The 16,566-nt window shown below is 42.0% G+C and overlaps 1 protein-coding gene across 2 annotated transcripts in view; it reads left to right on the top strand.

The window, feature by feature from the left end:
• ZNF704 (zinc finger protein 704) overlaps nucleotides 1-16,566 on the top strand; it is a 162,111-nt gene that overhangs the window by 125,114 nt on the left and 20,431 nt on the right. For both annotated transcript variants that reach the window (XR_004371787.2, XM_075063086.1), the window contains exons 3-6: nucleotides 5,570-5,673; nucleotides 10,422-10,654; nucleotides 13,063-13,163; nucleotides 14,147-14,405. Coding sequence is in view for 1 of the 2 variants with exons in the window: in XM_075063086.1 (XP_074919187.1) it covers nucleotides 5,570-5,673; nucleotides 10,422-10,654; nucleotides 13,063-13,163; nucleotides 14,147-14,405 (697 nt within the window). In the remaining variant the exon portion in view is untranslated. The remainder of the gene's footprint in view (nucleotides 1-5,569; nucleotides 5,674-10,421; nucleotides 10,655-13,062; nucleotides 13,164-14,146; nucleotides 14,406-16,566) is intronic.

The raw sequence follows: 16,566 nt of genomic DNA, 5'->3' as shown, positions 1-16,566 counted from the left end.
AACCTTGGATGATCTCAACCAGCCTAGTAGCATGTAAGTCACAACTTGAGTGTCTGCGTTCTAGACCGTCCTGGTTCAGCAGCTCTGTCTACAGTCCCACTCTGGCTTCCACCAACCTTGGTTACAACCAGCAAGGTGACCCTAACACACCCAGTCCCAAATTTTTCCAAAACTGTGTTCAATGTCCAGGCCTCTCCTGGACAGTTTGGAGAAAAATAAGGTTATTTTGTTCATTTGAAGACACAAGAGTACATCACAGCTTATTAACTTTACTGGGGTAAATACACTCTTCCCCTCAAACACAGCACAGAGTTGGTTTATAGTAAAATATAAAACAGATTTATTGACAATAGTCATAGGTTCGGTGGTGCCAAGTAGAAGGAATACAGTTAGAAAGGGTTCCAAGCAAATATAAGTGAAAACACACATCTAAAAGTCTAAAACTTAGTCTTGCAAGGTACAGGCTTTGTACACGATGGTTTCTCTCACCGATCTTTTTTGCAGTCATGGCTGACTTTACCTCAGTCAAGACTTTCCATGTAAGTACAAGAAGCTGCTTCCCTTGTCTTCGTAAGTGAAATATCTTTGCCTAAGAAGGTTTCTTACTTGTGTTTAGTTTCCAGAGACTTCAACCCCGCCCCCTTCGTTGAAAGACCCATCTTTTTCTGTTTGCAAGAGCTTTGTTCTCTTGGGCTGTCTAGTGATGGATGCCAAAGATGGCTTCTGTCCATGCTTATCTTCCAAAATTCCAGAGTGTCTTTGTTTCAAGAGGGAGGATGACCTCATGCTGTTCTTCCCTTTCTGTGGGCTTCCAATCCCTCTGTATGTAAATTGGGCTTCCTTTGTTTTGATTCCATCATGCTTCATTTTCATAGGAGTGAGGTAAATAGCTACTTTCTCTCCTGTCTGGCAGGGAACTTGTTCTCCCTGTTTGGATACAGACTTTAAAGCATAATATCATTAAGTATCCATAGTTCCTCATATAGTGATAATACATGCATTTCACAATTATATTAATCATCAGTATGTTGTTAGCTTTCAGAAAAGACCTCACTTTATACACTTTTATAATATAGTAATATTATATACAGTGTTGATTCAATTGCTTATCATTTGAGTTTCAGCCGCTCTCTCTTTATAGACCAGTGAACCTGTGAAGTGGATTCTTCTGAGGGTTACCTCCCAAAATAAACTTTATTCAAGCTGCGACGAAGGTGACATGGACTCTGGATACTCTTTCTTCCCTTGCTGGTGTTTGCTAAAATGAAAATTGTTCTTTTTCCTGCAATCTCCTCCTCTTGTTAGTTCGATGGCCCTATTTTACTGCTTATATGTAAATATACCTTCTTTGTTGCTGCCTGATGACCAGGCTGGTCAGAGAAGCAAATACATTCTTTTGTCTAGGGAAGACCTGTTTACCAGTTCCCTCAACGTACCTGGCTTTAAACAAATTTTAGTCATAACACCAGCATATATCCATAACTCTCTTAATACTGCATAGATACATCATACAAGAGTATTATTAATCAGTGAGCTATTAGTATTGAAAAGATACCTCACAAGATATATTTTGTACGAAGATTATTACAATAGTGTGTAGGGGTGAATAAAAAGGTAGTAAGAGTCACACACATGTGACATGGTACTTATAGACTGTAATCAGATCACCCCTTAACCTTTTCTTTGTTAAAATAAATAGATTGAGTTCCTTGAGTCTAATCGTTTAATCATTCTCATGGCTCTTCTCTGAATCCTTTCCAATTTATCAACGTCCTCTTGAATTGTGAGCACCGGCACTGGACAGTATTCCAGCAGTGGTCACACCATTGTTAAATACCAACTCTATTCCACTCAAGATTCCCTTGTTTATGCATCCCTTTTGGCCACAGCAGTACATACAGAGTTCATGTTCGGCTGGTTGTCCACCATGACCCCCAAATCTTTTTCAGAGTCACTGCTTCCCAGGTACAATCCCTATCTTAAGTATGACCTACATTCTTTATTCACAGAGATAAATATTTAGATGTATCCATATTAAAACACTGTTTGTTTGCACCCGTCTTAGCAAGCGATCTAGATCACTCTATATTAGTGACATGTACTCTTCATTATTTACCACTCCTCCAATGTTTGTGTCATCTGCAAACTTTGTCAGTGATGAATTTATGTTTTCTTCCAGGTCATTGATAAAAATTTAAGATGGTGTAGGGCCAAGAACCAGTCCCTGCAGACCCACTTGAAACAGACCCACTTGATGATGATTCCCTGTTTACAATTCTATTTTGATACCTATCAGCCAGTTTTTAATCCATTTAATGTGTGCCATGTTAACTGAATAGCATTAAAGGTTTTTAATCAAAATGTTGTGCAGTACCAAGTCAAACACCTTACAGAAGTCTAAGTATAATACATCAACACTATTACCTTTATCAGCCAAGTTTGTGATCTCAATAAAGAAGGAAATCAAGTTAGTCTGAAAGGATCTATTTTCCATAAATCTATGTTGATTGGCATTAATTATATTGCCATCCTTTAATTCTGTATTAATCGAATCTTATATCAGCTGTTCCACTATCTTTGCTGCAATCAGTGTCAGCCTGACAGGCCTATAATTGCCTGGCTCATCCCATTAACCCTTTTTAAATATGACAACCCTGGTCAGGGAACATCAGATTTTTCCCTTCCTGCTATCCATTGCCCTCCAACTTGTTCCCCAAAGGCCTGCATCTGTTCCTGGTGCATTTCCTCTGTTGGGCTAGAATTTCCTCCCATCCTCTGTTGACACAGAAGTAATCAGATTGCACAATAAATCTTGGGCCTTGTAGTGAATGGCCCAACCAAATGTTTTCCCATTCCCTTTCTGCAAAGTCACTAGTATAAAGTATACACTTAAGATGAACATGCCTGTCAACAAACTCATTTGCTAGAATAGCAACAGAAAGCAAACACAAACGAGGGCAGGGAGAGGGAAGAGAGGAATACAAATTAAGTGAGTTAAATCCTGTATTTCATAAAACAGTGCCCCATATGCAGGATGAAATTACTTTATAATGATTGACCAACAAGTGGCTAATCCAAAACACCAAGAGAGTTGTTCTGTTTTTAAATATGCGGTAGAACCCCGCTGACCTGCATACTTCCAAATTCATACACAAAATTAGTAGTCTCTCCCAACTGCCCAGCAAAAATGTAATAACAAAGCCTTGTACTGAACTCATTATTTTAAAAATGATTACCAGGAATTCATTATTTTAAAAATTAATGGCCAGTAAATGTACTAATGGGCCATGAAGTATAATAATAGGAATTTATCTATAGTTGTCAAATTCAATTATCAAAGTGTATTCTGTGATTCATGAACCTTGTGTTTTATTGTGTGTGCACTTGCTGACTGATTTGCAAAATCCAGTCATTGGCATTATTGGTTCATTAATGTGAATTTTGGGGGTTCTCTCACGTAGACGTGACGTTTCTCTCTTTGCTTTTTGATAGAGTTCCTCTGTGACAGCTGAATTCACAGGTAGTGATGTTCAGTAGTTTTGTTTTGGTGCAGTCTATTTTCAGAAATTTGTTTCCAATACATTTACATTTTCCTGATTGTCTCTTGGAGTATTTGGCAGAATGTAAACGGAAGTGCTATTTGAAGTATACTGTAATATAAAGAGAGCCACTTTTACAGCCACAAAAATGGAACAAGAGCTCTGCCTTGAATATATATCTATTCTAGAGGCTTGATTCATCCCTGCTAATGTGCCTGTCTTAACCAGCAGGAGACACTGTGCCCCAGGCAGTTTTTGCACTGCTGCTTACTCAGAAGTTCTGCCAGGCAGATGGGTAGCTTTAAATTGAAGTTCAGGCTATATAGGAAACTCTCTGAGAATCAGCTGTCCTCACTCTCCTTGCCACAGCAGGCTTTGCCCACTTTTGGGAAGATGCTAGTCCACTCCAGGCCCCTTAGTTAGCTGTCACAATCCCTGTCCTGGTAGACTTACCGTCCCCTGTGGACCCTTGTACTGCAGATCGTTCTAGGGCTGAATCTTTCAGATTTTCAAAGATTTTTTTTTTTTATCTTAAAGCAGGTGGTTGCTTGGTGGGTCTGGTCTGTAACCTAACCGATCTTTTAAGCTAATGGCCAAGTGATGATAAAGTGAAAGAGAGAGAGAGAGTGTGTGTACTTAATACAATTAAGCAGAAGTAACTAAAATAAAATAAAATCTGTCCCACTTAATTTTAGCTTGAAATTAAAGAGTGCTTCCAGGTTTCCTATTACTCTGCTGAGAGTGCTGTTTATTTTACCTGCCCTACTTTTGTTTCTTAAGGCCTCAATCCAGAAAAGCACTTAAGCACATGAGTAGTTGAAATGATGAGGCCTCACTGCGGTAACAAAGAGACAGAGAGGTTCACAACATCTTTCATGCAAACCCTTTTTCATTTTCAGTATTTTTCCCTTTGATTTGCTAAAAGTAGTCAACTTTAGTATATAGTAGGTGATTGACACAAACTTTCAGATCTGGTTCTTTTCTGATTCTCTCCTTGAGTAGTTTTGTTGCCATCTTCCAGTGTCCTGTGGACTAGGTAGGGTTGCCAGGTGTCCAGTTTTTGACCGGAATGCCCAGTTGAAAAAGGACCTTAGTAGCTCCAGTCAGCACCAGCGACCAGGCCGTTAAAAGTCTGGTTGACGGTGCTGCGGGTCTAATGCAGGCTAGTTCCTACCTATTGTGGCACTGTGCTGTTCCTCGGAAGCAGCCAGCAGGTTGTATCATAGGCGGGGGGGGGGGGGGGGATGCACAGGGCTCCACGTGCTACCCCCACCCCAAGCACTGGCTCTGCACTCCCATTGGCCAGGAACTGTGGCGAAGTCAGGACAGGCAGGGCGCCTGCCTTAGCCCCACTGTGCCACTGACTGGGAGCCACCCAAGGTAAACCCATGCCCCTGCCCCAGCCCTGAACCGCCCCCCAAAACCTGGAGTCCTTCCTGCACCCCAAATCCCTGATCCCCAGCCACACCCCAGAGCCTACACCCCCAACTGGAGCCCTCTCACACACATGCATCCCCAACACCCTGCCCCAGCCCAGAGCCCACTCACACACCCTGAACCCCTCAGCCCCAGCCCAGAGCCTGCACCCAGATCCCATACCCCCTTCTGCACCCTAACCCCCTGCCTCAACCCGCATCCCCCTCCCACCCTCCAAATCCCTTGGCTGGAGCCCCCAACTGCACCCAAAACCCCTGAGGTCCCCCCAACCCGAAACCCCCTCCTGGACCTCAGACCCCTCATTCCCAGCCCCACCCCAGAGCCCACACTCCTTCCCACACCCCAACCCCTGCCCCAACTCAGTGAAAGTGAGTGACCCTGGGGGAGAGCAAGCCACTGAGAGGGGGGGAATGTAGTGAGTGGGGGGCAGGGCCTCGGGGAAGGGGCAGGGTGGGGCCTTGGGAAAGGGGCGTGGCTAGGGTGTTTGGTTTTGTGCAATTAGAAAGTTGGCAACCCTAGGACTAGGCCTACCATTAAACTGCTGAAAGAGTCGTTTACTGAGATTTTTCTGCCTTCCTTTCACTGTGTTTCAGAAAATCTTCAGAAGAACTGGACATGGATAAAGTGACAGCAGCTATGGTACTAACCAGTTTATCCACCAGCCCTTTGGTTCACAGCCCTCCTGTACGGCCCAATGGTAAACTTACAACATAATACTTTTGGGGATTGTAAGAAGTGGTAGTAATACATTATACTGAGAATCTGAAAGTTACTTTCCGTTTTGTGGCAGGCACATAACACATCTGAATAAATATGGTAGGGATAAAGTATCCTTATCTGCCCCAGTAGTAGTAATTCAACTGGAAAAGAAGAATAGCTGCCCAGTTGTCCTGTTGTACCCATTGTAATTACCCACTAGGGGAGCTAGAGGCAAGCTTGAGGACTAGTGAGAGAGTTCAGATAAGTAAGGAGGAGCAGAATCCACCTCTGGAGGGGACTGTGATTTACTCTGTGCTTATACTGCACAGTTGGGCCTTGACCTAGTAGAGATCTCTATGCTATTGGAGAAAAGCCCATACATGAGAATATGGCTTCTGAGTGGCAGTGGAGCTGATCTAGCATCTGTAACCCTAGCTCAACCCCTGAATGGGAAGAAAGACCAGAGGAGGGTCCGTAAAGTGGTGGATCTTCTGACCATCCTGAAATGTTTGTATAAAATAATCTGATAATCTGGAGAATTTACACATGAAGTCAATATGGCAGTGATTCTCAGCCTTTTCCATACTGTCCCCACCCACCCACATCCTCCCCAGTCAGAATATATCCAGGTTCCTATTTCCCATTTAGCAATATGAGAAGGCAGAGTAATTGTGACTCCTCCCTCCTCCTGGAGACCTGATTACAACTTCAAGGCTGAAAAGATTGAAAAATCGGGGCCTTAGTTCCCATCCTGTGCACTTGTTTCCAGGATAATTTCTCTCAGACAACATTGCAACCAAACTCATGAATAGTGCCCTACCAAATTCACAGTCCATTTTGGACAATTTCATGGTCATAGGATTTTAAAAATCATAAATTTCATGATTTCAGATATTTGTCTGAAATTTCATATTGTTGTAATTGTACGGTCCTGACCCAAAAAGGAGTTGGGGGGGGGCACAAAGTTATTATAGGGAGGGTTGCAGTTCTGCCACCCTTATTTCTGTGCTGTTGCTGGCAATAGTGCTGCCTTCAGAGCTGGGCGGCTGGAGAGTGGCAGCTGCTGGGCCAGCTCTGAAGGCAGAGCTGCCACCAGCAGCAGCGCAGAAGTAAGGATGTCATGGTATGGTATTGCCACCCTTACTACTTCGCTGCTGCCTGCAGAGCTGGATTCCTGGCCAACAGCTGCCGCTCTCCAGCCACCCAGCTCTGAAGGCAGCGCAGAACTAAGCGTGGCAATACCATGACTCCCCTAAAATACCCTTGTGTCCCCCCTGAAAATCCCTTTTGGATCAGGACCCCCAATTTGAGAAACGCTGGTCACCACCATAAAATCTGTATAGTATAGGGTAAAAGCACACAAAAGACCAGATTTTCTGGAAGGAGACCAGATTTCACCGTCCGTGACATGTTTTTCATGGCCATGAATTTGGTAGGGCCCTACCCATAAGACACTTGATTACATGAACACAACATAAGTATAAAACAATTCTCAAATCTGATAAGCAATTGGTATTTTCAACATCTGATAATGAAATTGATAAGAAAATGTCACTGATAGTTTGAGAGGGCTTGTAAAGGTTTAAAAATCTATAATATTATGTGGCAGAGATCCTGATGTGGTGATGCGCTTGTTAGAGGTCCATGGAGAACTAGCCGGTCATGTGTGCTGGCTCTTCCTCCTCACTTCCAGCTGCTAACTATGTACTAAATACTCTCCTACTGTAAACAATTGCAGTAGTTGTAGCAAGGATATTAACTGATCATGAATCAGTGGAGGAGGTGGGAGTGAGCCACAAAGCAATCTTTCTGTTAAGATGGAGTCCACACTTTGAAAATGTTTGAGAAACCCTTGCTTTTGAAGCCAATTCTTCATCTTTCATAAAAATGTTAATTTCCTTCATTCAGTATAACATGCCCACTGTCTGGGAATCTGTGTATCTAGATACTTAGATCAGGGTTTCTCAAACAGGGGTCGCCACTTGTGTAGGGAAAGCCCCTGGCAGGCCAGGCCGGTATGTTTAGTTGCCCCGTCCGCAGGTCCAGCCGATCATGGGCTCCCGCTGGCCGTGGATCACTGCTCCGGGCCCAAGGGAGCTGCTGGAAGCGGCTGAGGGACATACTGCCCTGCCAGGGCCTTTCTTCACACAAGCGGTGACCCCTGTTTGAGAAACCTTGACTTAGATAGTCTCCCCAACCCTAGCATCTGAACACCTTCCAACGATTTAAAAACAGAAAGAGAGCATCAACACATGCTCTCTAGTAGCTTTTAATTGATCAGCTTTCCCAGTTGATAAGTTCTACTGAATTGTTGTTAATATGTACAAGGTCATGGATAACTGAGTTTGATATTCATTCTCATGCAGTTTTGAGTGCTCTGTGATATTTCTTTATATACCATTCGAATATTTGCTAAATAGTGGAAAGATTAAATTAAAAGTTTTGATTCAAATGTTTATAAGAACGGTGGGTGAAATTCTGCTCTATAGTAGAGTTGCTCTGGATTTACCTCTGTGTAAACTAGATCAGAATATGGCCCTTTTTCCCACAAACCAGTAATATTGGGCCTGATTCTCATTTACAGTTAGCCCCCTTTATACCACTCTGGCAATGTAAAGGGGCCTTAAAGTGGAAGTAAATTACAATTATACCTATTTTAAGGCTCCTTTACACTGCCAAATGTGTTAGTGTAAATACCAATCAGGCCCACTATGTTTGTTTTCTTCTTCTTGTCAACCTCATTCAGTCATTTTCTTTTGTATATTACTTTTTTCTTGATTAAATCTCCATCTCACCAAGGTAAAGGGAAGCTGTAAAACCAGAGAACACAAAGCGCCACCATAGATGTGTCAGAAAATTACATTTGAAAGCATGTTTCCTCCTTTGTTTTTCTGAACAAACAGCATTTTTAAATGGTGCTAAGTTCACAAGTTGATACCAGATGTGCTGCTTGGCTTTGTCATGGGACTAAAGTGCAAATCATTCAAAAAATAGAAAAAAGGAGAAACACACAAGAATGCTGAAGTGCGGTAACCACAAACTGAAACAGTTTTGCATTATGTTCTAATGTATTATTTTGTGCTTTGTCAGCAATGAGCTAATTATTTGTACATTTTCAAAAGGAATTGTGGTGCTCACTAACTTGCCTGCGTTTTGCACTCTGATCCCAATCCTGCAAACACTTAAGCACGTAAGTGAGTATAATTATACATGAGCATAATGTTTGCAGGACTGGACCCAGTGTTGTGAGCAGTGGATATTTTTAATAATTACTCATGCTTTAGGGCCTGATCCAAAGCCCATGGAAGACAGTGGAAAGATTTCTGTTGACTTCAGTGGGGTTTGGATGAGGCTTTTGTTAATGAGTGAAAGTAATGATTCTTGTGCCTGTACCACCACTAAGAATGAGAGTTGTGTGTTAAAAAGTGAAAAAGTAAGGAAGAATTTGTGTGAGGGACAGGAAATTGCAAGTACTGTCAGATTTGGAAAAATTCCAGTCTCGCATTTAATACTGAATTTTATTATTTACTTGCTAAGCACCAGCAGAGGTGCTTGGCACTGTATTGGGGGGTGGGGGGAAGGTTTCTGCCCCAGGGCACATATATCTAAATAAATAAACAAAGATCTGATACATAAACACACTGGTACACCATGAGGTTGATGTTGGAGCACTTTTGTTTGTTTGGTGTTTTAACAGTAGGCTGATGACAGAATTTTTACAGATACAGGTTAGTGTTTTGGGGCTGTGTATGCCTCTTTTTGGGGGAGGAGGTGTCTGAGATTACAAAACAAGGATTTAGGCATACTCAGAAGTTTAAGATTGGGGAATGTATATAGCACATTTAGAGTTTCTACCAGTCAATGGGAGGGGATTTGATTTTTTAATCTAATTTATTTTAGTGATCAATTTGGGGCCTATTCAGGGAAAACATTCCTATTTATGATTGTAGTGAAGCATATGCTTAAATCGCACTGAAGTCAGTATGTCCTAGGAATACTCAAAATTAAGCACCTGCTTCAATGCTGTCCTGAATCAAGTGCTCATCACCGTGCTATCTGGCAGCTCCAGATATAGTTATATTCCAGAATAGTTTTTTGTCTCCCCGCTTCAGCTTTTTCTTTTCTAGAAAGGTGGTGTCAAGGCTGATTGACAAATTGACTTAGAGTGCAAAATGTGGGGGCCCACAAGGATTTTAAAAATTAATACTGGCCACTCCAGGCTTGTATTAAACTCCCAAGGTCACAGCTTCTCTATGACCTTGGATGGGTAGATGCTGCCACCTCCCAAGTGCAAATCTCCCAGCCCCTTTTTTAGAACCCAGGAAGGAACACTTGGGAATTCCTTCCTGTGGGGTACCCTCAAGCCCTTTCACTCCCCTTCCTGGGAAGAGCTGAGGAAAAAAAACAAAAGGGAAGTTAGCTGTTGCCACTAGTCAATTAAACAGCATATGCACAAACCTTTTAGGGACAAAAAAATCCAATCCTGTCACCAAGGGGGACTTTATAGCTAACTGACTGGCTGGGTGTCCATAAAAGGGATCTACCTTCCCCCTCTTCATGTATCATAGGTGGGTTTTTTACTGAAACAAATGTTAGTAAGATCAGTCTGTCCTCTTTGCAGACTGAGTTCTCTGGCTTTTCTCTGCCTAAGGTAAACATGGTAACTGAGTTACCAGATAAAAGCAAACAGATCTTCTTAGCTTTAACTATGACATTTGTTAATTCCTGTCATTGCTGTTCTTACAGAATCCCTGAATGGATCTTGGAAAGAAGGAGGATTTGTGCCTTCTAGTACCAGCAGTAGTGGATACTGGAGCTGGAATGCACCCAGTGATCAGTCCAATCCATCCACCCCATCTCCGCCTCTGTCTGCTGATAGCTTCAAACCCTTTCGAATGCCCTCTCAGCCAGATGATAGTATTGATGAAGCTGAAACCAGTAATCTCCTTTTTGACGAGCCCATCCCTAGGAAGAGAAAGGTTAGCCTCCTGTGCAGCTCCACAACACTACACATCTGGGAGCCTGTTCTGCTGTGGGGGGGATGAAACCCACAAAAGTTCACACAAACAACTCTGCAGGGAGTTTCAACTGCTAGACAGATACTCTCCATAACTCCATGTATGTGCTAGCCCATGCAGTATGTCCCCCCTAACATCACCTCTCTGGCTAGTGCACATGCTGCGATCAGCACCAAGTGTTTGCTAGCAGATGCTGGGGACACATATAGCTCCTGCCCAGAGAAGCAGCAAGATGCTCGCTGCAGAGACCCCTTTGGGACAGGCTGCAACAGGCAGCCTCTCCCTTTTCCCTTTTTGTCATCACAGGGCAGGATTCGGCCCTGTATTTCTAGTTCGCTGAAAATGCTGTTAGTTATCAGATGTCCTAATATGGTGAAGCACTCAGAACAAACATGATGGGAGGGCGGGAAGACAAACTGAATCTGTATAATGTCATCGGGCCAAATTCATCCCTAGGGGAACTTCACTGAAATCAACCTTACTCCGCCAAGGAAGGATTCGTGTGGCCACTCACAACTAAATAAATTAAACTAAACCAAATGCCTTCATTTGGTATGTAACTCCCCTTCCCCCATCACTATGCCAGCAAGCAAAGCGCCTCTCTTGAAGAAGAAAACAAAGAGATGGCATTAATCCAAGATTTCTTCACTCCTAACACAATAGGATAGATTTTACATAGCAAGATGAAAAAGAGCTCTGTGTGAGAAAGAGGAAAACAAGGTATTTATCCTTTCTTGGTGACTTCTTCTCTGGATCAGACAGAGAGCAATAATTGCCTCACCACTGGCAGGATGAAGTTTTAATGATGGTTTTTAAACCCGATTGGATTCATATTTTTGCTACAGGAGTTGCTCATTTGCTGTCCCACAATCACTGTTGCCTTTGTTGAGACGTCTTTTGTGAGGTTGCTGTTCCCCGTTGCTAAATAAAAAAACCAGTATGGAGAACACATTTGCTATGATAAATTAAAAGTTAGTTATTAAAATAAATCCAGAGGTGGCTTGGGGGTTAGGGGCTGGACAGAGAGAGAAAAAGAAATGCTGTGATGTTTTTACTACCCACTTAAAGCTGTGCTTGTCATTGTTCTGATTGTTCAGCAGTGATTAGGCAGATGGTTTTACAACTGCCATTCTTACTGCTTCATTATTCATATTTTACATACCTGCCACACACATTTTATACTTGATGGTCTGTTTTGGTGTTTTCAGTTTTTGGCCTGTACAACAAACATCAAATTTGTTTAAGGAATGAATGATGTTACATAGGGTTCACCTATGGCAAATTCACTTTCTCCTATGTTTTCATTCTGTCCCTGACTAGTAATTGTCTGATTGTGACTTTGCACTTTGTAGAAAAATATTTATGATCTAATTACTGGTTTGTTAGCACTATCAGTCCACAAAGTGTAAATGTGAAAATAGAGCAATTGATAACTTCACCAATTAGGAGTAACAGCATGCCTAATAAGTTAGTGTCAAATTACCTCTGCTTCGTGGAGTCACGTCTTGGACAATGTCATGTACTCCACTTCCACCCCTCAAGAAAGTTGAATGTTTACATTTTGCCATAAATTCAACCCATTCCCCACCAAATCACTTACTTATGTCCGAGTGGAAGGAGTTAAAAGCACTAAAGAATGATCAGCAGTTGCTTGACTATCTTAATATTCTGAACTCACTAATTTGGGGAAGAGGAGGTGCCTAGAACAGTAAAACAGTTTCTATAGAAATGGACTATTCCATGGCCAAGGTAGACAATAAATTGTTGAAAATTGGCAGGTTTCATGAGATCCAGTCCCATGCTGACTGTTGCCTTTTTAACACTGTCTTGTATGTGTAGATGTGGGCTCTGCGAAGTTAGTGGGAGGTGGCTCTTTGTTATACTTAACACTATTTGTGGCCTTATTTTCCAAGATGCTGAGCACCCACCATTCCTATGAAAGTCATTGGAAGCTGTGGGTATTAAGTGCCTTTGAAAATCAGGCCACTTATGCTTCATGTGTTCAAGAGCCAGATTCTGCTTTTTCATGCCATATAGCTTGACTGAAGTCAGCGTGCTGCAAGACCTTAAATTAGGCGTAGAATCTGGCCCTAAGTTTTCTTGCAAAATGATCCAGGAAATGTTGCAGGGGGATCCCAGTTTCTGCTGTAGTTACACCAAGTATAAATCCAGAGTAGCGCTGTTGAATTCAGCAGAATTACACTGATGTACTCTGGATTTACACTGGTGTAACTGACAGCAGAATATGGCCCGGTTTAGGTTGGAGTAAAATATAGTGACGGTGTATATCTGTAATTTTTCCTACCTTTCATGTGAACATATGAATAATACTATATTTTTTTAAACCTGCTTTTCTTATAACTTGTCAGAACTCCATGAAGGTAATGTTCAAATGCCTATGGAAAAACTGTGGAAAGGTACTGAGCACAGCTGCAGGGATTCAGAAACACATCCGGACCATTCATCTTGGGTAAGCGGACAATCCTTCCTTGAAGAGATTTGGTACTGACCCATTTTCAGATTCTCCAATGCTCACACAAGCAGGGCCAGATGGAGATATAGGTACCCTGGACCAGCTTCTAGAGTCAAGTGATTACATCAGAATTTAAGCTGCCATATAAAAAACAAAACTAACAGTGCCCTTCATCCCAGAAATGTGGCATGAGTGTAACCAACGCAGTGGTTTCAAAAAGGAGTCATTTTACCTATTCTAAGTCCTAAACTCCTCACTTCCAATCTTATTGAAAACGCAGTCTGTACACTAAGAGTAAGTGAGGTAAATTTGGTGCAGTGAGACAGTGTATTCCATATGCAACAAAGGGATTTAATCATTAAGTTGAAATCTCAGAGCCTTTACTACAAATGAATGACTGATGCCTCCACAATCCATTTTAGGGATTTCTAAGGCACATCTCCTTCTAGAGTCAAAGTCCCATTCCAAGGTAGAGGAAGTGGCTTTCTTTACTAGTGGAAATACTACTAATGAGACTAGTGACTGCCCACCTTTGCTATCACTTCCACTAGTACGACGAATACTCTGTATTTTCCATAGCCATACTTCATGTGAGGATCTTGAAGCACTTTACCAACATTAGCTGTTTACCACAAGGCAAATATCTCAATTTACTGATGGGTAAACTGAGGCACAGAAGTTAAGTGATGGGTCCATGGTCAAAAAAATGAGTCAGTGTCAGGGTCAAGAATGCCATGCAGAAGACTGACTCCTAGTCCCCTGCTCTAAAGAGTACACAAGACTTCTGCCAAGTCCTTCCCTGTAAATGAGTAAAATGTTTATATGATACACTCATCCTTCTTTATAAAAGTAAGCACAGCTGATGCTTAAATGTTCATATATTTAATTTATTTGCTATGAATCTGGGACTTCAAAAATTAACCTTGAAATTCACACTGTTGCCTTAGTATAGTAATATGTTTTGTCTTTTCTTGAATTAGACGTGTAGGAGAGTCTGACTACAGTGATGGAGAGGAAGATTTTTATTACACAGAGATCAGGCTCAACACAGACTCAGTAGCGGATGGCTTAAGCAGCCTTTCTCCAGTCTCTCCATCGCTAGGATCTCCTCCTTTCCCCACCCAAGATGCAAACCGTCCTGAAACTTCATGTGCCAAAACTGAGACTAAATTGATGACGCCTCTGAGCCGCTCAGCTCCTACCAATCTCTACCTCATACACACAGATCATGCTTACCAGGTAAAGTTAGTGAGATTGAACTAACCTATTTAATAGAATTCAGTGATCAATACCTGCTTGAGTTTAACAACCAAAGCCCCTTTACATAAACTAGATAATGTTTTTTTGTATGAGAGAGAAACTGGGAGAGACTGACACTGCCTGCCTGCCCATATTGGATTTTTCTGCACGACAAGTCCTAGTGGCTGCCAAAACATTTCTGATTGGTCTGTTGTGAGGTGGGCAACGTTGCATACAAGTGATTGAGCAGGAACAATAAAAAGAAGGCTATAATATCCACCGCTGTTACTGGTGATTCTTTACAAATGGCAGAAAAAACCAAGCAGATTCCAGATTCTATTAAAGAACTTTCCAACTTAATTCAAACAGCATGTAAAACTGTACTAAAAATGAGTTTTTGAAAACTCTTGCTTTTAACATGTTTTGATCTCCTGAACACCATATAATTTCTAAGAAAAATATAGGCTTTGAAGTATTGGGGTCCATGGCCTGCTTATGGACATAAAAAATGAATTCTTATCACATCTAATAAATTTAATAATTTTTTCATATATTGTATGTGTATTTTGCACAAACTAAAAACTTTTGTTATGCATCTGCAAGCACCAAAGCAATATAATATATTCAGCTGGATCTGATATCTAGTCTTTAGTGAGATCACCTCCAGCTGTATGTTAACTATAAGTAGGGCCCTACAAAATTCATGGTCCATTTTGGTCAATTTCACAGTCATGGGATTTTAAAAATAATAAATGTCATGATTCCAGGTATTTAAATCTGAAGTTTCACAATATTGTAATTTTAAGAGTCCTGACCCATAAAGGAGTTGTAGGGGGGAGGGGGTTGCAAGGTTATTGTAGGGTGGTTGCGGCATTGCTACCCTTATTTCTGCGCTGCTGCTGGTGGTGGCGCTGCCTTCAGAGCTGGGCAGCTGGAGAGTGGTGGCTGTTGGCCAGGAGCCTAATTCTGAAGGCAGCGCTGCTGCTGGCAGCAGCGTAGAAGTAAGGGTGGCGTGGTATGGTATTGCCACCCATACTTTTGCGCTACTACTAGCAGGGCACTGCCTTCAGAGCTGGGTGCCCGGCTAACAGCTGCCCAGATTTGAAGGCACACAGAAGTAAGGGTGGCAATATTGTGACTCCCCCCTGCAACTCCCTTTTGGGTCAAGACCCCTAATTTGAGAAATGCTGATCTCCCCTTTGAAATCGGTATAGTATCAGGTAAAAGCACACAAAAGGCCAGAATTCATGGGGGGAGTCCAGATTTCACAGTCCATGATGCGTTTTTCATGGCCGTGAATTTGGTAGGGCCCTAGCTATAAGATAATTGGAGGTAGGCTTGGTCAGTGCTTTGGGTTTTCCTTGGAGATCTCTCATAAAGTATTTTGAGAAATAGCAGCGATGACACTCTTTATCTGAGTGAACATTGAACCAATGCTCCAGCATGGTGGTAGTGGATACACCATCTTCCCATCAAACAAGCTGTTACCCACTTGATGCTGCTAATCTTGCCAATTGTCTTTGGGTTTCAAACATTCCTGTTTTAAGGAAAATTATTGCAGAGATTGTGATAAAGCAATTCTGGTATCATTGCAAGTGACCAGATTTCCTTGATAACTTTCAGTCAGGCTTTCAGTCAGGCTTTCAGCATGGATATGTCACAGACACACTCTGACCTCATTGGCTGAAGGCCTCCTATCGCTGGATAAGATTATGTGTCAGTGTTGATTCTCTTAGATCTGTCAGCAGATTCTGATAGCAGCTATTCACATACAGACCTTCGTTCCCTTAGACTTTATTGTACACAGTCTTGGTCCTTTCCCCTTTGAGAAATCCCGGAGGTTGGCTTTGGACAGTGCTTATGTGTCCTGAGAACTATCTTGTGCAGAAGTCTGCAAAATTCTAGTTTGCCATCTCTCCTGCTGAACATGACTGTGAGTCTAGTGAGGGAGACACTCAGATATGGTGAGTGGCTGCAAACAAACATGATATTTTAAAATTTTCTGTACTGGTGCTAGAAAAAGTTCAGCAAAGGGCAACTAAAATGATTAGGGGTTTGGAGAGGGTCCCATATGAGGAAAGATTAAAGAGGCTAGGACTCTTCAGCTTGGAAAAGAGCAGACTAAGGGGGGATATGATAGAGGTATATAAAATCATGAGTG

Source organism: Chelonoidis abingdonii, chromosome 2 (genome assembly GCF_003597395.2).
Source record: "Chelonoidis abingdonii isolate Lonesome George chromosome 2, CheloAbing_2.0, whole genome shotgun sequence".
NCBI lineage: Eukaryota > Metazoa > Chordata > Testudines > Testudinidae > Chelonoidis > Chelonoidis abingdonii.
Note: the sequence above shows the minus strand (reverse complement) of the source record. Positions and strands in the feature narration are given on the sequence as shown.